Here is a 25,197-nt window from a genome sequence, read left to right on the forward strand (position 1 = left end):
TAAGTTCTGCTTGAAAGTAATGTTTTGGTTATAGTTACAATAGCTGACCTAAGAATCCCGATTCGCACCTATTTAGCGCTCCAAAACATTTGCTCGAACATTTTCCCCACATAATTATTGCACCCCCCAACTTAGCATAAATTTTCCGCGAAAAAAAGTGTGAGCATTATGTGAGTAAATATGGTAGATCAGATTGGCTTGCTGCGGCAAAAGTTCCTTGCGGAATCTTGGGGCCAGTACCAGTCCACTTCAATTGCCAGTGAAATCTGACGTTTTTGACTATCATACACACTACTAATAATCTTTTCATTGCTGGTAATCGCAAAATATAGAAATTTAATGCATTAAATATCTAGTTCTAAAAGCTTGGGTGGGTACAAAAGCATTTTAGCAATCCGAATGTTAACCGTCAAAAAAAACAGGGCCGCTAGTGTCACTGGCAATTTTTCTGCCCCAATGGCTATGAGGGAGTGTCAACCCACTGCCACCGCTCTGCTGTGCTCCTCACGTTCACTTAATCGAACTGCACAGAATCACTTTCTGTAGGCAATATCATTAATGGCCCACTGTGCGGCAAAAACCCGTGTTCTACTAAATTTGACGGCAGAACATAGAGGACAAGCTGTCTGGCAAGTTGATGCTGATATCACTGTGATTGACAAGCGCTTAGACGCCTGGACGGAACAAAATAGAAAGGACGACACAGGTGGTATAGTCATTTTTTTTCTGTCTCTGTGCTAATCCAAGAGACAAAACGCTGCCAACCACAACAGAACATCAAGGCAGCCAGTTTGGAGCAGAATGGAGCAACACCCCTGCTACTAACAGGAGCTTAGATACTATCATTACTATCAAATTCCTTACATCAAGCAGTTCACCAGGGAGGGGAGAGGATAGATGAGATGCGGACGTATGTCCACTTGGCTGTAAGGGTTCCCATGCACCATGGAGGAAGGAAAAACTTAAGAGAGGCCCTGACGTCACTTTTTTTTAAGCCAGCGCGGCCGCACCGAGACCGGATGCCACAATGTCGCTCCTCCTCCTTTACCCTCCGCATTTTCTTCCTCCGCGCCGCTCACATACCTCGGGCCCTTAGCAACGTTGTTGCTAGTGGCCCGAGTTTTCATAGCAACAGCGATGCTGTTGCTAATGGCCCGACTTGGCTAAGCCTAAATTTAACGTCACTTCCGCCACACTTTCACCAATGCATTGGGAATGGCAAGGGCCTCTCCTAAGTTGTTTCCTTCCTCCATGCCATGCACCATGAAGAGGTCTATAACTGCCTCATCTCTCAAAACTAATATTATCGCAATGTAAGAGGCGTCCAATTTCTGAATTCTTTTGGAATGACAAAAGTGCTTAAAGAACAGACGCAAAAGTAAATGAACCATCCAAGTTAAAAAGCACCTAGTTTTAAGGCTAAAGCCTTACTAGGGTCATAATGAAAATATGGCGTTGACAAAATGTATCCGCGAGATTCTGCAGGATATTTGTGGGGTTCTGCCTACCTTTAAGAAAAAAAAAATCATCCTCTGTCAGGAGTCGTACTCCTACCCTTGCGATCACCAGCTAAGCGTGTTAACCGACTACGCCATATCAGGCACATGAAAAACATATCTTAGTTCTCCTTGTCTAGCATTCCTGCCGTCTCCATGGCAACATAGGGTTGCGAAGATGACGCCTTCACCCCGGTCTCCAGGAGAGAGCGTGGCACGCGCCATCTGCTACCAGCTGTGAAGATCAAGCTGCGCAACGAGCGTGCACCATCGCCAAGTGGAGCTACTCACCTCGAATCCAGCGCGGAAGAAGCCGCTGTCCTACACTGTGTGATCAGCAGGGTTCTGTCAAATAAACGCTACAGTAGAACTAACCCCAAAGGCTTTCGCCTTATCGCTCTTAGCGGGCCTTAAGTGCTTAAAGGATTTTTCATGACTCGGTCAGCCCCAGGGGCTGATGTCGTCCTAACATGATGCATTGCCGCCCTGAGCTCAGCTATGATTTCCTCATCAAGGGAGGACTGTGCAAGGGAGAGGGGTGGAAGGGGTTATAGTTAGGTACTGGTCTCTTAAGGCCCGAAGGAGGGTATTATTTTCCAACAGAAGCTAATGGAGAATGTGGGTAACATTCTTACCCTGTGTGGCTTATGTGTGTCCAAGATAAAGAAGGTAGTGTAAGAGTGACCAGATGCCTAAAGCAGAGATTGCCACTCATGCTGCCACAGACCTGCCCCCATTGCTGGTGAGCAAGGTCCCTCCTTCAATCTCTTGCACAAGGCCTGCAATTCGGCGCTTGAGGGGCCGACTATACTCCTGGGCCAGCCAGTTTTCTTGAAGGCTGGTGTTTGTTTCTCACATGTGGAGAAGGCGACCTTTCACTGCCAAAGTGCCCTCCAGCTCCAGGATAGCAGATGCAGATGACTCCAAGTCCTGTGTTAGAAAAGCCATCGAGCCTTCCAGGTCCGCACTGGGGCAGTTCGACAGATGCAGCGAAACCTATCTCAATCCACCACACAGGCCTGGTTGCATGGACAATTCATAGAAGTGAAGAGTTTCAAGCACAGAATGCAGTGATCACTGCCTACTGAGTGGGTGGTATTTGTCCTGCAGCCATCTCGAATGTCTTTCAAGGGGGTCAGATCAGGCCTTGTGTTGTGCTGAATGATAGACACGATTTTAGTGGAGTAGATGTTGAGAAGAGAGAGCTCCTTGTCTTGAACGAAGGACCAGACTGCTGTATCCTTAGTTGCGGTAACACCAGCTGGTATGGTTAGCAATGAAGTGGCCAATTGCCAGTAGGGAGTTTACCCATGCTGTCTGTGAGGCCATTCTTGATTATAGCATTAGGAGTGGGGGAGGGACTCGTGAAAAGGCTATAGATGTTGAGAATAAAGAGGCTTCGTATAAGTGGTAGGAGTTAAAAAGCAAAAGACTATCCACATCATCCACGAGAGGGTGCTTGACCGTGGTGAAGTTGCATTGCACTCGCAATGCGGCCCTGGTTTGAGGCTGGGTAGGAAGGGGGCTCGTAAGTGGTTTAGTTGCAAAGCTTAACTGAAACAGGGTCTCCTGCAGTGCTATGATGGCTGATACTCCGCTGGGACACAAGATAAACAAGGAAAGCTGTAGACGATTCCTCTGGGCGTGGAAACCTTTGCATTTTCACTGCCACACGCTCAGCAGCGTCGCGAAGGAAGTGTGGGGGGTGCGGTCCGCATCGGGTGCAGGGCTCAGGGGGTGCATCTGGGCAGTGAGAGGGAGTAAGGGGCGGGGCAGCGAGATTAATTATTGTGATGCAAAAAGGCACATACTGATGCCACTGATACACTGACCAGCAAGTGTGATCTCATAGAATGAATTATTCTGTTGCGAGTGCTTGAAAATACATGCCTTGGTTTATGCCAGAGACTCCACACCATTTTGATGTTGGACCAGGCCTGTGTACATGCGTGTACCCTGGAAACACCAGCATTAACTCGATATCCATCGGAAACCCCTGTGCGGGAGCGCGTTAGCAATACCCGTCGGTGGCCATGCCGCCGCATCACCTCTATTTGTGTATGTGCAGCTCACTCTCCTTTCCTAAGCGAGGATCACTGGAAGTATCTCCCTGGCAGTCTTTCGCCTTGCTCATTTATCTCCTGTGCCCTTCTTGCTCCTCGGTCCAGTCACACATCTGCCTCACACTTTCGAAATGCCGAAAGACATGGAATGCCTGTTGCTCAGTGGAATGGCAAGTCTGATCCCTATGCGCTGACTAGAAAAAAAACAACAACAAGAAGGAGGGCACCTTTAGCATGGCCAGGTTCTTTAAAAGGAGAATTGAGCAATAAATACAGCCAAGGGTGTTCACGCAGTGCATTATGAGGGCTTTTTTTTTTTTTCTCTGAAAAATGCAAAGTTTTTAAAATTAGAAATTAGAAAGCGCTAAAAAAATGAGCCTGGAAATGCCCACCGCCTTTTCGGAAATATGTGCTTTTGATGTGATGTTTAGCTGAATTATCAGTCGTGGGGCACGATCGCTGCGTCCTAGTGTTAAAAAAAAAACAATGCCACATCACTCGCACTGCATGGTTGGGTGCAGAGCGAAGTTGACTTCAAAGCAAATTATGAAGACAGAGAAGATCAAAAGGAAGCTGCAATTCGGTGCTTAAAACGCAGGGACGGGGGGAAATGGGGGGGGAAGGAGGCGCCTCTGCATCGGGTGCGGGTGACCCTAGTGATGCCACTGCACCCTCTAATGCTGTTGGGAGGTGCTGTCAGGTTGGATGCTAACAGAAAGAACTAACGGTGTGGGATGTGAAGTGCAACCTGTGGGGAGATGTTTGCGCACCTGGGTCTAGAGTTGAGAAAGAGGCCTCTTGAGCACTTTGATGCTGTTCAATAGCTTAGAATCGCTTGGCAGTATTCGTCATGCGGTTCCGAGTTTCAGCACAAAAAGACCACCGAACGTTCCAGGCACTGTATTGACGTTATCTGGAGGTCAATTTGCTCTGATATTGGTGGCTCAGAAGAAGCTACCTCATTAGCTGGCTTAAGTTTTGCGATAACAGTACGTACAGTTGACATAGCACACGAGGAGGAGGCAGAGGGGGGGAGTCAGGAGGACCCCTGAGAACACTGGAACATGTCTGGGGTTGCAACCCTGTCAACGATGCTGCTGGGATCTGCTCTAGCCTTAAAGAAAGTCAAAGCTCCCACTTAAGCTCAGAAATTTCTTGATCCTTGGTGCTTAACAGAGCTCGTAGTTCCGAATTCTTTCCCTCAAGTGGAAAAGACTGCAGCTTCTAGCTCACTTGTTTGGAAAATTCCTAGACTTTGGCTGTGAGCAGCAGGAAAGACCTCAAGCGGCTTCTGCTTTGGTCATGGAGACATCCTGTCCCGAGGCAGCGGCAAGTCTTTATAAATGACCGAAATCGGTTTCTTGATGCTCTCACAGACTTGTGCGCTGTCTCAGGGGTAGCCAGGGGCATTGCCCTCGGCGTAGAGTTCAGGAAAGGGTTGCCGCAGCGGTCGAAGGGCACCTTGCAGCGTTTGGTCCCTCTGAAGTGGGCTTCACTGTATAAGATACTGTGTACAGTACAGTGTTGGTATGGGTCGATGGGCGATACCGCAGCAGGTACACAGTGCAGTCTCCTCCTTTGGACAGGTGTCGGCAGGTGTCTGGGCTTCCAATAGTTGAAGCAAGTTTCAACTTTTGACTATTTTGTGAAACAAAGGTTTGCACTTTTGCTTGCACAAACTACCGTTTTGTTTGACAAAACCGTAATAGCAGGCAAAGAAAAGGGGAGAATCGAATAGAAAATTGTGAAAGCTTTTTTGATATTGACAGCAGAGAAGTGACCATATGTAAGCTCACCATCGGTCACGCTCACTGAAACCGTGATAAGGATGACAGAGTACAAATGCGAGGCAAGTGGCAATGTGGAAATAGTCATATGATTTCATTTCTGTATGAAAATGTTCCATAGATAAGTAATAAAACAGTTGTAAGTCTACGCTTGTGCCACGTCTTGTTCTTTCGTGTTTCCCAATTAGCACACTTTGACAATAATAATCAATCAACTGTTAGTTGCTTAAAGGAATTATTCAGAGACCTGTACTAGGGTGGCTAGAATAGGGAGGTTTGAAAATCAGCTGCTGAAGTCTGGCCCCACAGCACGCCGATGCCACTTGGCGGTGCTGATGGCAGAGACGCAGTAAGGCGCGCAGCCTAAATGGGCGCATCGCGTCTGCTTCATTAATACAACCAGAGGAGAAAATATGCTCATTTCGGTTATTACTCACTTTCATTACATGTCGAAGAATGGATTTTCACCATAAAACAATGTTTCATTAGCCCACATCATTATTTCTTAGAAATGCGCCGTTTTATGGGCCCCAGCCCACTTTTAACGTCTGTTTTGCATTGGAGAATAGCTGGACCCAAAAACGTTTTGTGAGGGCCCATTTTGTGAAACAGTGTCGGAATAATTTCGACTATCAGGCGTTCCTTAGCGCATGCTGACATCGCACTGTACACAGGCAACTTTGGTGCTTGGTTCCAGATCTGTGGCAATTATCTGTTTTATACCCTTGTCACACCGTCATTTTCGAAGGCAATTGAGTCGATAGCCTTCAAGATTTTCAATCGCGATTGAACTCGAAGGTGTTGTACTGCTGTTGCACGACAAAACTCGAAGCCACCACAATGGGGAGAGAAGGTTCTAATGCATGATGTAGGACCTCGAAACAGCACTCGCATTCATGAGGGTGGCTGAATGTAAAAAAAAAAAAATACTTTGGCACTGCTTCCAAACCTGTAGCATGCACACCATCATATGACACTCATACAAGATACTTCTACGATTGTAGACAGTAAAGTAACACATATATATTATATAGTCATGAAATTGTTTGTTTATTTACAAGTCAGATAAATGGGAAAAATTTGATCTACAATAGCCAGGTTTTCGTGTTTTCCGTTATTTCTAACTTTCCTCCCGATTACCCTGAATGGGGGATGCGGGGCTGAAATAAGGATTTTCACCAAAAAAAAAAAAAAAAGAAGTTTTTTAAATTTTGGATTTGCGTGTATAAAGAAACTTCTCACCAAGTTTGGTTGTCGCATGCAAAATGCAAAAATTATAATTATTATTTTTGCAAGATGGGGTGCACTCATCCCCGAAAGCATCTATGAACAATGATTTCAAGATACAGCCACATAGTGGGCAAGAAGCTGCACAGAGTGCATTGCCAAGTTAGAATGCTTAATTTTTCGCGCTCTATAGCAAAAAGACCTATCAAGGTTACGGCAGACAGCTACAAAAAAAAAAAAAAAAAACAGAAAAAAAAAAGCAAATTTTGGGCCATATGTGGCAACAGTTGATTGGCTGGTAAACGGAAATGGAAGCTTTTTTCTTTCTTTACTAAAATGGAGCATGTAACCCTCAAACACTGCTCTGGCACCACTGAGAGCCTGGCTAACCAGAGTACCTGACAAGCTGGAGATAGAATAAGGAGCCTAGATGAAGATCCACGCCTGGCAACAACCAAGCAAACAATTTCAAGAGCGCAGAAAACGCGCCAATAAAAAAAAGCAACTTGAAGCAATCGCCACAGAGCAGTGTCCTGTTGACAAGGACAGCTCAACGTATGCACCAGCTAGACAACTTTTAAATATTAATTTAGGCCCTAAACTTGATTAGTGTGTTTTGAATCTAACTCATTTTTCTCAGTTTGCACTTTTTGCAAGAGCACTTTAGTCAAGAAAACTACCATATCTTAACTCTTCCACCAAAGGCTGCTTTGAAGGTGGTTTTTGAAGTAAAATTTTGTTGGGAAGACTCTTACTTATACCATAAGAAAAAAAGTTGTCAAATATGCAACATGCAATGACAACAAAAAAATGAAGTCCATTTTTAAAGTGCACGAACTTTTACAAGAATGTCATAAAAACCTGAAATTTGTCTTATCCTGCACAATAAAGCACCTAGAAGTTATCTAACATGAACGGGACGATTTTTGAATTATTTCTATAAGCTGACGCACTTAATTATGCTCATCGTGATAGCTACAACATTTTTTTTTTCCTTGCGCTATAGTGATAAAACTTCGAATATATTCTAATCGAAGGAAGATAAGCCATCATTCCTGAAAATTTTATCGAAATCTATCTAACAGTTCAAAAGTTGCCCCCCCCCCCCCCCCCCCTTCTTTAAAGAAAAAGGAAACCCTCGTGAGCGGCAATAAAAACGCATAACTGATGCTGTCAGGGCAGCCGAATGCTCAGAACAACCAATCTGTGGCACATCGCCAATTGACTGCTGAATATATGCCACAACTTTTGCATACAAGCGCGTCAGATTGAATGTATGAGTTCGTTTTCAAGGGCCGATTGGCCAGCTTTCTTTTAAAATAATACCGATTGATATAAAGGGCCCCCAAAATCCACTCCTTGGATAGCCTCTGCTGGAGGCATCCAAGGAGTACATATTGCCCTTGCAAGTGAAAACACTGCAATAAGCACTTCGAAACAGGTGACAAAGCCAACGAAACGAAATGCGAACACAGAGCAACTGACAACTGCTACGGCTCGGCCGAGGCGCGGGCAGACGCGACTGAAGCTTACCGCTAGCAGCAGCGCCAGAATCCCCCTGGCGGCATCGGTGCGCAAGGGGGTCACGAGCAGCCGAAGGGAAGTGCCAGAGCCTTCACACCTCCCATTCTAACCACCCTACCTGTACTAAGAAGAGTTAAGAAAAAGGATTGATGGCAAACACCTTAAGTAATCTGTGATTAGCTGATAACAGTTGCCTTGCTGAGCAACTAAAGGAATGAGTTGAAAGGATGATTGCTGACCTACACATGCAAAGCAGAATGGTAGGCCTAAAAATTAATATGCAGAAGACTGAAGTAATGTTCTGCAGCCTCGAGGAGCGCCACGTGCACTCTCGTGCTCAACGTGTTAACGATACAGACACATGAGCAAGCTTTATTATTTTATATCTTTAATTTACGCAGTAAAATATTAGTGTGAGTAATAATTCAAAAATAGCATCGTTCTTTTTAAGGTGCATTATTTTTGTACTCACTACCACTGTAACCTGTGCCCCCGAGAGAAGCAAACACAATGAAAAGCACAAGCATATGAACATCATGTTTCAAACAAAAAACAACAAAGTTGTCCTTTAATAACAACTAAACACCTGCAGTTACTAAAAAAGCTAACAATTACATTTTACATTTAATGAGAGATTTTAGCTCTTTAAACAAAATCGAAAGCAACGATAGTGGCAGCAAAAAAAGTTTGGGGCCAAACACCAGAACTATTTCAACAGCCTTCGAGTTTTGTCGTGCAACAGCGGTACAACACCTTCGAGTTCAATCGCGATTGAAAATCTTGAAGGCTATCGACTCAATTGCCTTCGAAAATGACCGTGTGACAAGGGTATGAAACAAATAATGGCCAGAGATCTGGTCCACGAAAGAGAAATAACTAGAAGAATCAGATTGAGACCGAGGAAAAATGAGAGCTTACCAGCATCCCTAAATAAGAAAGTACATAACAGCTTTCTTAAGAGCACTCATGGGTCAGAAACGTGAGGACGAACTAAAAGCTTTCAACTTAAAGTTAAGAACAGTGCAGAGAGCTATGGAATGGAAAATGGTAGGTGTAACGCTAAGAGACAGGAAGCATACAGAGCGACTCTGAGAACAAATAAATTAATGAAATTATAGTCAAAATCCAGGCAAAGTAACTGATGGTCACTAAGGATAAGACTGGATTCCAAGGTAACGGAAACATATTCAGGAAGTTGCAGAAATTTAGGTGGACAGATGAGATTAGAAAGTTTTCAAGGACTATGTGAATGCAGCTGGCACAGGACCAGGTTAATTGTAGAGGTGTGGGAGATGTGTTAGCCCTGCAGTGGGTGTAGTCAAGATGGTGATGAATCATAGTCCATAAGGTTCTAAGTTGACACTGGAACTTCAGTGAATGTCACCTCCAAAATAAACCATGAGAATTCCCAAAACGAACTTGCAAGAATGATACAGGACCATAACACTGGAGGATTAGGAACTCTGCTCCATTAGGAAAATGCAGGTTATTAGAATATGAAATCAATTTATTTGACTTCATTACAAAGGTCAGGAGCACAGACAAAAAGCTGAAGAATGAAGAGGTCTATGCCCCTCAGGTTACATCTCAGGAATCCCTCATCACAATAAAAAATTACAAGGGTTCAACGCTGCTGAACCAAATATGGAGCGAAAGCATTAGCAGCGGGTGACCGAGCGTTTCTCTTCTGTTTCTGTTCTGTACTTTCAAACTGCGCGCCAATCCCTTCCTATGCCCTTTTTCAGCTCTACTTCCGGTTGCATGGCATCACATCCTTGACGTCACCCTATCTGACTGACTTAACTATTTTAGTCTTTAGTACTTTCAAACTGCATGCAAATCCCTTCCTATGCCCCTTTTTTGGCTCGACTTCAGGTTGCGTGACGTCAGCTTAATTGATTTAATTATTTAGTATTTGATACATCTCAATGTCACGCTAATTGACTGACTTCACTATTTAGTATTTGATGCATTCAAATGTGGCGCCAAGCCATTGGCTCACGATAGACATGAGGAATTATGAAGAGCTTTTCACAATCAGGGGCGAGACGCAGTGGTAAAGCGCTCGGCTGAGGATCTAAGGGATGAAGGTTCGATTCCCGGTGGATTTTTTTTTTTAATGAGGTGGAGTCGCACTGGCGAGGGGGCCAGCACAGCTGGCCTTGGTTGTGACGTTACACGCATGCGCAGGACTAGGCTATGTGGAGCCACGCGAAGCTGCAGTTTGACACAGGTAGTGAGGCTTTCACTTCAAAACACAACATTGACTGTCATCGTGGATACTCGGCTCACAACCACAGTTATAAAAAATCATGGTCGTCATGACAGTCAAAGAAAGTTGCTGCCAGCAGCCCAGCAATGCTCATTTTTCTTTCCAAAGATCCCCACTACAAAGAGGTTGCCAGAGGTTTTCATGGAATACCAAGGAGGTTTTCCAGACACCTTATGCTTCTCAATGGATAACCCTACTGCTCATGATCCAGCCCCACTATGAGCACCAGTGGTGATACTCAGCCACAGCAAGTGCTACTTGAATTTTGGCAAACAATGTCAATACCGAAATATATAAATCGCTCAATGAGCAGAAAGACATTTCCCAAGAACAAATCTGGCAAGCTTTGAATTATAACAAAGCACTCAAATAAACCAACATTTACTGCCACTACCAGCGAGTACTGTCCAAGCAAACAGCCAGTCATAGCTGACATGTCAAATAGAAGTTTTCTATCGAGCAATAACAGCAATTACCGATGCATAGAAATTAATGTAATTCTATGCCAGTATGTAAGAAACCCTGTGCAAGCCAATTGCATGTCACAAAGAGAGCTAGGCCAAACATGAAAGAGGTCCCTGCACTTGATGTGTCGAACAGTATTTCACCTTATGATATGATCCCACTGTACAAGATGGAACGATTTTCATTGTCAGCAGTTCCTTCCAAGAAACTGTAAAAGAAAACTCTTCCCCAAAATATTTTGAGGGGTGGACATTTGAGGTCCGAGGGGAAGGAAAATGGCAGTATAAACAAAGTAATGACAATGTTTTGAGAGAAAAAACGACAGCACAGATGACTGCACAGCTTTCCGTTTTGAATACAGGAAGATGTCATTAATTTGGCCTTAGGGAACAATATTCAAGCTATCGAATATCAAAAAGAAAAAAAAATGCTTACAGTGTTCCTTTGTTGCCTTTAGTGACAATGCAGTCCCTGTTTTCAAGGATGTAAATTGAAAGCTTTACCACAAACAACCTGTTGAGCTCAGGAAGACCAAATGGGAGCATCAGTCACAAAAACTCTAAAGGAGCACTGAAGGCACTGAAAGGTGGTAGCTGCCTACACCTTCAACAAATGAAAGCTAGCGCACCCCAACCCTTAATATAAAAAAAAAAAAAAACTTTATACCTTACTCCAGGCTCCAGCTGAGAAGACAGTAGGAGAAACAAATGAAACAATGTCTTTTGGGCAAAGCAGCAATGGGGGCTAGCTGGTTTAACATGTATGAATAAACCATAGTTGTCAGTGCGCGCTTGTCCTGTGTACGTGTTTCCTGCTTTCTTGTGTGTCTGTGTATAGCGTAGCGCAGAAATTTCTTGAAAAGTCTTCTGAGCCTTAAGGCTGTTTCATATGCAAGCAAGAACGCTAGCGATTTCTGCCGCGGAGACGCAAAGCCTGCTTTTAGCTTTCGCGGTGGTTAGAGCTGCGAGAGAGATGCAGTTCCAGCACGTTGGAAATGTTCCGCTCTATGGCTGCCAGCCGCCGCAGAGTTCGCTCAATCACTTGAACTTGAACCAGCCTTTCACAAACACAATAAACATCGTTCACATCTGAAAAACGCGGAGCGTTATAGTTCTCAGCCGGGAGGAGTCATGTAAATAAAGCACTGCGACCAACAGGTTGGTCAAATTTTACTAGGGTCAAATGAATCGGGCGCAAACTGCAACTAAACGGTACGCCTGAAATTAATTATGAGAGGCAACAAAGACGCATGCACACTACATGCAGACACTCTTCAAAAGACGTGACAATTTTGATCCTCAGTACACAAGTTGTTTTCGCTTGTGTGTCTTTAACATGCTACCACTGCGCGCAGCTCGCCAAAATATTATGAAACCATGCGCGGTGGGTGACTGGATCAGTGGTTAGGGCGATCGACTACTGATCCCGAAGGCTGGCCGCGTATCGCTTCGACGGAATGCAAGGCGCCGTGTACTGTGTGATGTCGGCGCACATTAAAGAAGTCCAACTGGTCAAAATTTTTCAAGCGACATCGGCAATGAGGGATGCTGCGGCGTCCCACATGGCCGATGCCGTTTCGGGACATGACAAGCTCACACATCAAGCGCTCACAGAAGCACACATATACTGCACAATATGAATAAGGCGTCTCATTTCTTTAACCATTCTGTTTTTTTGCTGCCTTAAAATCATGCATTAAACACTCACCTAAATCCATGGTCCCGCAAGTCTTCTCAGCTTCAACCGTTTTAGGCGCCAAATCGAGTTGTGCGTTGAGCAAACAATGGAAGTATGGAAGGAAGTATGGTTGGTGGTTAGAAGTCACCTCTGTGGATTGGATTGGAACAGTGCCTCCTTAAGTTAACCGTGCCTGCAGCGTTGAGGGTATAGTGAACTAGAATACTTTCTAGTGGCGCGAACGGAAGGAAAATGGGCGCCTCTTGCACGCCGGCCGCCACTGACCGCCGCTGGTGGCGCTGCAGTTACGTCTACTAGTAGCTACTAGGACCGCGTGCCCCTCCGCAAAGGGATGTCAAGGCTTGGCGCGCCGTGCAGTCTGCACATTCTCGCGATTTCGCCCTCGAACTTTCAGTTCTGCCTTTCATCACAGCAACTAAGACATCTCAGCTCTTCAAAAGCACCATGCGCAGTTCGAAATGGCCAGGAAAAAGACCAACTCGCACTGTTTTGCTCCGAGCCGAAGCGCGGCTATCCGGGTGCTCCAGTCACCTATGTTTGCTGCTCCGAGGGACAACAAACATCGCACAAAGTGGAAACGAAGCTTATGAAGGCAGGAAAAGCCTCTCACAGAAATATTGGCAGTGTGTGAGCATCACTTCGAGCCGCATCTCATCCTGCTGCGTGACTACGTACATATATATGATCAATGGCAGAAGTGAGGATATACCGCGTGAAATCCATCACTGGCACCTGATGCGGTGCCTATACACTCTTGCCAGGTTATCCGGCACATATTACCGTCAAACCCGTGAAGCCAAGGCCGGATGTGGGCAATATTGATGTTGCAGAGAGTTGTGCTTAGTGCAGATTCTTGCTATAAGCCTGTAGCACCAAACGATAGCCGACATATTTTATACCGCGTGTCCAAGCTAACTTCAGCCAAGTGTTAAAAATAAACCATTTCAGATATGCCAGAGAAACCACTTGCTAACAGCCACCTGGCGCACCAGGTCTGAAAAAAAAAGGAAGACTTCGGGGAAGAAAGCTTCGACTGTTTGCGTGATCTCGAATACTACCACTGGCTCAATAAAGCAGACAGCTGAGATTAAGTTAAATTCAATTCCGCGTAGTCATGGTATGTCCTTGGCTGGCCCATTTATTTAATCATTTATTCATTCTTCATATCATACCCTACTGATATCCCAAGACAATAAATTTCGATAAAAAAAAACGGTGCAGGCAATTTTTCATTTTGCAATTCTAATTTACTAAGTATATTGCTTTCAAATAAATGTGATTTGCAAAGTTGTGGAGGACCTTTTGGAACCCCCATTTCATTTATTCCCGATAAAGAAAACCTCACGTGCATAGTTTTTCCCACCTCTGTAGAAAGCCCGCGAAATAAAAAAAAAAATCACGTGACTGACGCATTCATGCGTTACGATATTGCGGTGCTCCCAACCGTGCATGGTTTGAGTGACAGAAATTAGCTGCGGCCGTGACTCAACAGCCCAGTATCAGCGCTATACTGGCTATACAGGCTGATAATTTTTGTATTTCGTGAGCTTTCTTTAGAGCTTGGAAAAACGATGAGGCTTTCTTTATCGGAAATAAATGGAATGGAGGTTTTAGAAGGCGCTCTCAAATTTTGCAAACCCAGTTATTGTCTAAAGGCAATAGTTAGTCAATTAGAAAAAATAATTACTAATTACTTAACTTCAAAATTAAAAATTGCCTGGGGTGAGCCAGTTGGCTGGCATCTGTATACAATTGTGGTCTCTCTATCCTACCTCAAACTAACTGTGATAAAGGCTTTAATCTTTTTTTTTTAAGAAAAAGATAAGTCACATGTATTAAACTTGGCTAATTTTACTAACTTTAAGGACAACAGAGGCCTTTTGTACCCTTCAAGTGATACCAGTTTGTGGCTGACCTTGAGAATGTGTTTACAACCTGCTTCAGCCTAAATTCAAGCAGACAGCTTGTACTCAGTATGTTACTGGCCAAGCAAACCTGCTAACTTGGGTGCTCTGACCACTGTCAAATTGGTGCAGCTGAAATCACTGCTTAACTGCCCGCATGCACTCTTTCACAAAATGCAATAACGAGCGCAATGTCAAGATTCAATGCACCTGAAGATGAGCAGATGGATGCCCTTAGGACTGCTTGTGTGGTCAATAATTTCACAAAACAACTCATTGTTGATGGCTTTTGTCCCATGCACTCAAATAAAATAAAATAGCAGTGGAGAAGCCTTGTGAAGTACCTAAACAAAACTTCTCTGCCCTCCTCATGTATGTATTTTTGGCATATATGTTATGCATATGAGATGATGAAAAGATTTTAAGACCTGGCTTACAGCAATGATTTATAACAGATATTGTTGCTGTGAACAGAGAATAATGGTGACGCCACAGAATATCACTGGATGATATTCGTTTCAAAGCGTAGGATTTGTTTTTTTTCATGACCACTTTGTCAAAATATATATATATATATATATATATATATATATATATATATATATATATATATATATATATATAACAGCCTGAAGCTGCTCACTTTACCAGTTGGCAAATTTCCTAACGCTAAGCCGATATCAAGCTAAAATGAGCATTCCTGGCTACCAGTGGATACCGAATAGCGCAGTGTAATATAATCATTATTATTGGCTAAAGGACAGTTACTGCGACGTGGTTGGAGAGATGCGAGAACCCGTACGTGCGCACGATGCCTGGCCACTCTGCTACCAGTCTGCTGCTGACAGTTGAGTTGGCTCTGTAATAAAGCGGGCTCTGCAGGGCTCTGCAGGGCTCAGAAAAATACCCGCCCCGTACAAATAAATGTGCCGTAATGATATACAGTGCGCGATAACTCGTCCCGCATGAGCTGTAGCAGACGCCAGCGAAATAAGAGCGCTTTCACCCTAGTGCACCGGTGAAAACCCGAATAATGTCGAATGAAACGCCTTCTATCATGGGTGGAGGTCCACATACGTCGGCATAGGGAAAAAATCACCACTTTTACTGAATAGGCGCACAAAAGCATCGGTACTATGTGTCGCACTATTGTAAGAAAACATTGAAAAGTCGACTAGTAGATGTTGCAGTGGCGCCGTCTGGCGGCGTCAATGAAAATCGGCGTGCCCGAGCGTCGTCGTTCGCGCCACTAGAAAGTATTCTAGTTCACTATAGTTGAGGGTTTTGCCTCCCGCCAAATCCTCTTTCCCTATTGCCACCTCTTTCCCAATAGGGCGTAATTTTGGCTTCGCCTCGCGGCCATGGAATTGACCTTGGCCATGGCGCGAAGTTAATCTCTAGCAGCATAGCCTCCAAGATCTAAAGGCCATGTAGCAGTAAAACCCCTCAATAAACTAAAAGTAGCGCCATCTCCTCTCTCCTCCTCCGGCGGCGCTGATCCTCCTCTCGCATTTCGACCGTGGCTCCACCTACGGGGTGCGCGACTAGCGCGCGCTCTCCGGAGCAGGCGCCGGTCGCAGCCGGCCGTGCGACGGTAAAAGCGCTGGCGCCGGGTCTCACCAGAGAATTTCAACTTGCATTTTGTCGCTTTGTGTTCAGGTTAAAATATTACTCACTGCTGAAGCACAATTACCGCATGTTGACAAGGATTTCCCGCCAGAATAGTTTCAGCTGTGAGTGTCTTACACCACATGTACGCGATTTCGGCGTTGGTTCAGCTCGCCGTCATCTCCGTGTGTCCGCAGCTCGCCACCATTGGCCAAACTCAGCGGCATGTTTTAAAAAATGTGTAATTAGGCGGCGGACAGGAACAATTTTGCAACAGTCTGTGTATAGTTTCTTTGCAGCGTTGACTGGATTGCGAGCTGCCGATAAACTTGAGAAGTGTGGCAGCAGTTGTCTTCCATGTATTTTCAACTTCAGCTGCAGATCAAATTAACTAGGCGGCGGAAGTTGCAATCTGTGTGGTGTCATTGCAGCTTTGGCTGACTTGTGCGCTACCGGTAGACTTGGGAAGGGTGATAGCAGTTATTTGTTTTTTAATATTTGGCGCTGAGACGGTACCGTTTTCAGCTGTCATGGTGTGTCACCATACGTACACGATTTTGGCGTCGGTTTAACTCGCCTTCACCTCCTTAAGGCCGTCAGCCGTTCATAAAAGTGCGCAACATGCTTGAAAAAATTTAACTAGGCTGCGGAAGCTGCAGTCTGTGTGGTTTCTTCGCAGGTTGGACTGAATTGTAAGCTACCGTTAAACTTGAGAAGCGTGGTAGCAGTTTTTTTTTTTAATATTTTGCGCCGAAACGTTTCCGTTTTCAACTGTCAGTGTGTGACACCATTCGTACGCGATGTCTGCGTTGGTTGAACTCGCCTTCATCACCGTGCTTCTATGAGCTGCCGGCCAAAGTGCGACATATGCTTGAAAAAAAAAATTAACTAGCCGGCGGGAACAATTTAGCAGCAGTCCGAGTGGCAGCAGAACACACGGCGATATGTGCCGCGCGCGCGCCGCCCACACCGCTAGAAAGGAGGAAGCTGCACAACCAGCAGAAAAAAAAGCGCGCGCGAGCACGTGACGGCGCTCGGCCAATGAGAGGGTCGAACGACGAAGGAGAGCGCCGGAGAGGAGGCGGGCGGCAAACTTCACATGTTGGCGCTACTTTTAGTTTATTGAGGGGTTTTATGTAGCAGACGCTTCAACGCCAGTGGAGCAGCCGCTTGCAGAAAACTTCCGCGAATTTTAATAATCTTGAAGATATCTCAAAGCAACAGAAAATCAAAAAAGGGCTACGAATTCAAAAGCGCGCCTGCATATATTTCGCGCGCGCGTAACGCATGTATTAGTATATGGCGTAACGCTAGCGCCACCACACAGTCCCTCAGCGAAACAGACCACTAATATTATAGTGAACTAGTTCACTATACCAATATCACGGCCGGTCTAGAGGGAGAGCGCGCGCTCTTTCTTACGGCCTTCTCAATCGCCCTTTCGAGACCGGCCGTGCATGAAGGAAGCTACCTTGGAGGCCTATTTCCGAACTGTAAACCGCCCAACACAGAAAGAAAACACAAAAATTGGCGTTTTAAACACAGTCACCGATACCATTTACTTTAAAAAGTAGAATATAAACTTAATAAAATTGTTAGACTTATTGAAACCTTGTTTTCAGTTCAGTTCAGTCGTGTCCGACTCTTCGTGACCCTATGGACCATGTCACGCCACGTTTTCCGGTCTCTCACTATCTTCCTAACATCACATAACTTCATCTGCAGCTCCTCGAGGATGCCATCTAACCATCGCGTTCGCTGCCTACCCCTTCTCCGGCGACCCTCAACCTTTCCCAACATCAAATCTTTCTCCAGCGACTCCTCTCTTCTCATCAGATAACTAAAGTAGCTGAGCTTTAACTTTAGAATCTGACCCTCCAATGAGCAGTCAGGGTTTATGGTCGACAATATCGACTGATTTGATCTTCTGGCAGTCCAAGGAACTCTCAAGAGTCTTCGCCAGCACCACAATTCAAACGCGTCAATTCTTCGGCGGTCAGCCTTTTTCACAGTCCAACTCTCGCATCCATACATCACAACTGGAAAGACCATAGCACGAGTTTAGCACGAGTTACACGGATCTTGGTTGGCAGACTAATGTCTCTGCTCTTTACTAGGCGGTCAAGGCTAACCATTGCTCTCTTTCCCAGAAGCAGGCGTCTCCTAATTTCATGGCTGCAGTCTCCTTCCGAGGTAATTCTTGGAGCCCAAGAAGAGAAAATCTGTCACAGCTTCCACTTCTTGTCCATTGATGCTTCAGGACTTGATAGGGCAAGGCGCCATGATCTTTGTCTTTTTAATGTTCAGTTTAAGCCCAAACTTCTCACTCTCCTCTTGTACGCGCATCAGAAGTCTCTTGAGATCCAATTCACTTTCTGCCATTAAAGTGGTATCATCCGCATATCTAAGATTGTTGATACGTTTTCCAGCAATCTTCACTCCAGCTGAAGACTCGTCCAGACCGGCCTTCCTCATGATGCACTCTGCATATAGGTTAAATAGGCAGGGCGACAGTATGCAGCCTTGTCTCACTCCTTTCATAGTCAGAAACCAATCAGTAAGACCAAGCCCAGTTCTGACTGTGGCCTCTTGCCCTTCATACAGGTTCCTAAGGAGACAGATGAGGTGAATTGGCACTCCCATCTCTTGGAGAGCTTGCCACAATCTGCTGTTATCTACGCAGTCAAACGCTTTCGCATAACCAATAAAGCAGAAGTAGGTGGGTTTCTGGAACTCTCTTGATTTTTTCATGATCCAGCGAAGGTTGGCAATTTGGTCTCTAGTTCCTCTGCCCTTGCAAAACCCAGCTTGCACATCCGGAAGCTCCCGATCCACATACTGCTGCAGCCTACCTTGGAGGATTTTCAACATCACCTTGCTAGCATGCGAAATAAGCGCGATCGTGCGGTAGTTGGAACAACCTTTGGCACTGCCTTTCTTTGGAATGGGGATGTAAAGTGACCTCCTCCAATCCTGTGGCCACTGCAGGGTTGTCCAAATCTTCTGACATAATGTATGCAGAATGTTAACAGCGTCATGGTTGAGGTTTTGAAGCAACTCAGCTGGAATGCCATCAATTGCCGCTAGCTTTGTTCTTAGCAAGGCTGGCTAAGGCCCATTCAACTTCACTCTTCAGGATGCCCGGCTCGAGATCAGTAATCACAGCAGTCTTATGTTGGGTTTGCACATTCGGGTCCTTCTTGTACAGTTCTTCTGTGTATTCCTGCCACCTCTTCTTTATCTCTGAGGCTTCAGTGAGGTCCTTGCCTCGTTTGTCCTTTAACACGCCCAGCTTAGCACAGAAGCTTCCTTTGATATCTTTGATTATCTTATACAGAGCTCCTATGTTCCTTAATTGGCTGTTGTCCTCAACTGCTTGGCACTGTATGTTTAGGAAGGCATTCTTATCTCTCCTTGCTTATTTCTGAAAATCCGCATTGAGAACCTTGTATCTTTCTCTTTCCCCCATAACTTTTGCCATCCTCCTTTCCTCAGCTATTTGCAAAGCCTCTTCGGATAACCAGTTTGCTTTCTTGCATTTCTTTTGCTTTGGAACTACCTTAGTAGCAACTTCATGTATTATATCACGAACATCAGTCCGCATCTCTTCGGGCTCTCTGTCTTCTAGATCTAATTCTTGAAATCGATTCCTCACTTCCACAGCATATTCTAATGGAATTTGATCCAGATCATACCTGAAAGGCCTTCTAGTTTTCTGCGTTTTCCTCAATCGAAGCTTAATTTTGGCAACAAGAAGCTGATGATCGGTGCCACAATCGGCCCCAGGCCTTGTTTTTACTGCTTGTATAGTGCTTCTCCATCTCTGCCGGCAAAGAATATAATCTATCTGATTCCTGTACAGACCGTCCGGTGAAGTCCATGTGTACAGGCGCCTCTTGTGCTGTTGAAAATGAGTATTCGCTATGGTAAGGTTGTTTTCTTGACAAAACTCTACTAGCCTCTGCCCAGCTTCATTTGGCTCGCCAAGACCGAACTTGCCTATAATTCCGGATACTTCTTCACTCCCGACCTTAGCATTCCAGTCTCCTATGAGAAAAACGACGTCTGATGATGGGGTGCGGTCTAAAAGGCATTGTAGGTCCGCATAAAATCTCTCAACGTCAGCTTCTTCAGCAGTAGTGGTCGGTGCGTAGACTTGGATAACTGTTATGTTGAAAGGGTGACCTTGGATCCGAAGTGAAATCATTCGGTCGTTTTTGGGGTTGTACCCTAGCACTGCGTTGCCCATTCTTCTGTTTACTATGACAGCGACCCCATTCCTTCTCTTGGATTCGTGCCCACAATAAAAGACATAATGGTCGCCGGAGTTAAATTCTCCCATTCCGGTCCACTTGAGCTCGCTGATACCCAAGATATCAATGTTCAATCTGTCCATTTCTCGCTTGACAACATCCAGTTTGCCTTGCATCATAGATCTTACATTCCATGTTGCTATGTGATATATCTCCTTGCAACATCGGACTTTCCGGTCGCTTCCCGACACATCCACAACTGAGCGTCCTTTTGGCTTTAGCCCAGCCGCTTCATTCGTCCTGAAGCTACTAGGAATCGCCCTTTGTTCATCCCCAGTAACATGTGGGACGCAACCTGGGGGGCTCATCTTCCGGCGCCATATCATTAATGGTATTGTGACTGGCCATAGGGTTTTCTTGGCAGGAAATACTGGAGTGGGTTGCCATTACCTTCTCTCTGCCGTGCCCTGTCTATCTTGGGTGGCCATACACAGCAGAGCTCACGACTTCATCGAGTTTCGCAAGCCCCTCTGCCACGACAAGGCAGTGACTACCATGGCAGTGATCCATGAAGGGGAGCCTTGTGTTAGTAATAGCTATTCGCATCTGTATAGTACTGTAGCATCTGTTATGGTGGTCGCGCCATATGAGAGACGCTGATGCAGCTGACGTTTTGTTTTTGTTTTTTGAAGGCGTGCTTTGGGGGGGGGGGGGGGGGGGGCGCTGTTTACTATGTGTTTAGCGCATGGTTTAGCGCGGTTCTCGACTTCTCTCATTATTATTAATTATCCTCTGTTAATTGCCTAGTTGGCATAGTTATCATTGTTATCTTGTGTGCATACTCGTGGTCACACATCCTGTCCACGCCAGCCACAAGCAAAAATACTTTTACATTAAAACTGTGCATCATGTTATGGGAATTCATAGCATGTACAATAAAATTTAACTCTGGACACACTATGGACACACTAGCGTTAATCCAACTGGCTCAATTCGGTGTCTTGAGTTTTCACAGAAATGTTGTGAAAAAATACCGCAGGTTGTTGTCTGTTCTATGCCAAGCACTAGTACAGCTGATATGAAACTTCCTGCCATATATATAGGATGACATAAGGCAGCAGTTTTCGTGGTCAGTGTGCCAGACTTTTTATTTTTTATTATTATTTTTTTAGCAACAAGTGCTGTCTATGAACGATGTTGGCTGGCAGTGAGATTGGGTAATGCTGTACAAGCTGATCACTGCTCCTTCTGTTTACCACCTGCTCATTTGCACAGCTGGAGGCTGCCTATTCTCCTGGTGCAGAAAAACTTCACTACCAGACTTCATGCTTTTTTTGATTGAATGGCACAACAAGGCCTCTTTTGCTGCTTCAGGTTGCCTACTGCACTGAGTTTCATAACGATGGGGAAAATACTGCCGGTCTCATTTGGAACTGTCCTTGCACAGTGAGATTACACAGCGTGCTTTGTATTTTTTGTGTAGGCATAAGTATCGAGATCCATATTGAAGAAGACTCTGCTGTACAGTTCTTCTGGTGGCTTGTCTCGAGGCATGCCAACTGCTTGAGTTTAGAAGTCAGATTATCTTCATCAGAGCTGCCACACTGCATGAAGCATAATGTTGCCGGTAGGTGACTGTCATAACTGCATTAATCGCAGTGGTTAACGCCCACGTTAGCTATTCCTGACATGAAAAAATATGCAGGTGCTTTTGGACTCTTGAAAAGGAAATATCTTTGTTGTGCGCCATGCACTAATGAATCATTTGAAGTGCACTTGCAGAGGGCTGGTTAAGATGTTGCTAGTAAGAACTGTGTGAATTTTAGCTTGTCACGGTAGAATGAAGTAATACAGTCGAACCCGGATATATCGAACTAGAAGGGGATCGCGAAATAGTTCGATATATCGATAATTCGATATACAGAAATCGGCTTTTGACGGCACTTACGATGCGAAAAAACGATACCGTATTTGTTGCGTAATCAACCCACTCGCATAATGAACCCACCCTTCACTTTTGAACCGAGAATTTGAAAAAAGAAAAAAAAAACAGCTCGCTCACATGCATTTTGAGCGATCTCAGCCACGAGCGGCAGCGACAGAGCGAAAAATTTCCAACTTGCTGGAATTGCGTCCCTATCGCCGCTCGAGCCACCGCGGCAGCTCGAAACAAGGTTTCTGTGTCGCCGCGGCAGAAGTCGCCAGCGTTTTCGCTGCATGTCGATGGCGCGCGCCACTCCGTTTCGGTCGTCTCATCCACAGCTCATTTCTTGGCAGCGTGCCAAGATGCTGCGCAGCGATAACGTCACGGCGCGGGGCGGCGCGTTTATCTTCTTTTGATAGCTCCTGCGGTGGCGGGGAGCGAACTTGGCAGAGTGCCCGTGATGGCTTGATTGCACGTACAAGCCTGGTTCCATTTATCACGCCGCACTTGGGGCGGGCGTCATGATCGCAGCTGACCACGTGCTTTCGTTGAACAATACGTGCAAGGATAAACGACCCCCCCCCCCCAAAAAAAAAAAAATAAATAAATAAATAAATAAATAAATAAACCTGCCGTTTTTTAACGTCCGCAGCCGGCCATATCTTACGCTACGCCCCGCATACAGCACAGCGATAAGAATAGATGACTCTAGCAAAAAAAAAACACGCAGAGAGAGGGAGAGACCGGCCGCTTCTTAAAGGGCAACTCCGGGGGGTTTTCAAATATTTTGAGATAATGATTGCATTGTATTCGCTGGGAACCCCTCTCTTCGTTACACTAAGTCATTGGTTGAAATAGTGACAAAATAATTTTTAAACAGCAATAAAACAAAGCTGCGAAACCGAAACTGAAACTCTTGCAAAGCTTGCATGGCGTCATGACGTTTTTGGTGACGTCACACTCAGTATCTCCGGTGGCTCGCCAGCCTCGCCTGCGCTGCCCATGCCATTAGTATGCGATTGAAGCGAGTCTAAGAGCTAGGTGACTCGATGCACGCGAAATAATTGACACAGACAGCAGTGAATCCTTATTAAAACTGTTAGGGGCTCTCTTGTACGACTGTAGCGACAATGATTCGCTGCTAGCGCACTGCCCGCCTGCCGCCACTGGAGTCGGCCGGCGGCCGACGCTGTCGATGAACGGATGAAACGGACAAGATGCTAAAGCGCCGATTCAGAAAGGTGAGTGTTCACGCTATTGAACGGCTTGTTCGCATTCTTAAAGTACTATTAACATAGCTCGACTGTTTGCAGGTGCTCGTGCAGGTGCTTACTGAATAGTGAATACACAGGTGATAGTGCCCGCTTACTACTTTGCACCAAGTTTGCACTCCGTAGGATGAACATTCTGCCCTATTTCATTTTTTTTTTTTTTTTAAGACTCTTCAGTCATCTTTCTGTTCAGTTAACCTTGTCTTTGGGTGAATATTCTGAAAATTCTCTCAATGTTCGTTTTGTGTGCTCCACCTGCCTTCCAATGCGTCCGCGATGTGCCAGCTCATTGCACGAAAGGAAATGCAATTTTTGGTTACCTCGCTTGTATGGTGAGCTGCTCGAAATTGTTTCTCAGCATGCGAGCTTCTAGAAGCAAACTATTCACGCTAAGAGGGAAAAAAAGAAATACGAGCAGTGCGAGGATTGCGCCCTCCGCAATTCGCACTTCTTATCTCGCTTACACATGCGCGCTAAGAAGAACCCGCTGAGGCAGTCTGTGATTGTATCATGGGAGACTATTTTTTTACCGTCCATTTATAAGCCCACTTGTTACATTGTTAAAGCGCTGCACACTGTTTTATTACGATCATATTTGGGGACACTGTCCTAAAATAAACGCCCGGGCGGCGAAATGGATAGTTTGTCGCACCAGTGTCTTACGATTAATTCATAAATTTCAAATATCTTGTAAGTGTAATTCTAGGTGGTCACGCGAAGAGTAAAAGGGACAGCGAGGCCAGGCATCGCGTTTAGTACGTATCCGCAAACTTGTCAGGTCCACACTTGACATGGCTGCGCAGTTTATTTTTCCATTTTGTGCATTTATCTGTGCACAATTAAAATTTAAGCACAGTCTACAGCTTATATCTGGTTCAAATCACAGTACTAGGAGTAGCAATACTGCATAGCACAATCACACAATGGGTAAATAAGAATGAAAAATCAGACGCTTAGTAATAAAACCAGATAGACAAGGAACACATCACAAAGCACATCTACTTTTCAGGTAAGAAAGTGCAAAGCTTGAAAATTTTTTTCCTGGCCAAGAAACACCAACCTACCAGAAAGCCAGACTCATTTTATTCATAAAATATGCCTTAGTGCTGATCCTTGCATAAGCACGGAGCATATTTAAGTGTGAACTGTTGATAATTGAACATTAGTTATGATGCCAGAAAGTTTCAGGTTACATTTCTGTTCATATCTTCCATGAACGAACAATCTAAGACGAAAGACTTGTTATGAGGTACATTCAAGGGTGCCAACAACCAATGGTACATAGGAAGGCATAGGGAATATTGTAGATTCAAATGATAATGTAATCATGGAGATATATGATTAGAAAGTTGAATAAATGAAGACTATATATGCCGCTGGTGGGATCCGAGCCCCCAGCCTCAAAACCCCCATGCTTTCCTTGTTGTTGGTAGCTGTTAGTATGTCTCTTCCCATGAAGTTGCCTTCTTATGGTCGAGGGAAGTTACGTATATAGCATAGATGTTATTTGTGTGGTAGGTGTGGAACCGCTTTCGAAGAGGGCGTCTTCAGCCACATCCTAGGTGCGCTTTGGGACTGATCTGCTAGGCATTTTTCTTCGCCTTTACCAAAATGTTCTTATTGCATCAAAACTAATGAGTGAAAAAGTAACTACAAAGCAATAACTACAGTACAGGAGACGCATGAATGAGCACTTGTGGTATAC

General features: G+C 45.0%; 1 protein-coding gene across 2 annotated transcripts in view; it reads right to left on the minus strand.

Annotated features, from left to right (window-relative positions):
- LOC146183174 (uncharacterized) overlaps window positions 1-12,726 on the minus strand; it is a 124,251-nt gene extending 111,525 nt beyond the window's left edge. Inside the window, exon 1 of one of the 2 annotated variants that reach the window (XM_084608697.1) lies at window positions 12,542-12,726. In XM_084608697.1, the coding sequence (XP_084464823.1) occupies window positions 12,542-12,551 (10 nt within the window). In that variant the 5' untranslated portion in view covers window positions 12,552-12,726. The remainder of the gene's footprint in view (window positions 1-12,541) is intronic. The other variant, XM_084608696.1, reaches the window with a different exon arrangement.
- Between the last annotated feature and the right edge of the window lie 12,471 nt (window positions 12,727-25,197).

Source organism: Amblyomma maculatum, chromosome 7 (assembly GCF_055883805.1).
Source record: "Amblyomma maculatum isolate TAMU_Amacu chromosome 7, ASM5588380v1, whole genome shotgun sequence".
In the NCBI taxonomy this organism is placed as follows: Eukaryota; Metazoa; Arthropoda; class Arachnida; order Ixodida; family Ixodidae; genus Amblyomma; species Amblyomma maculatum.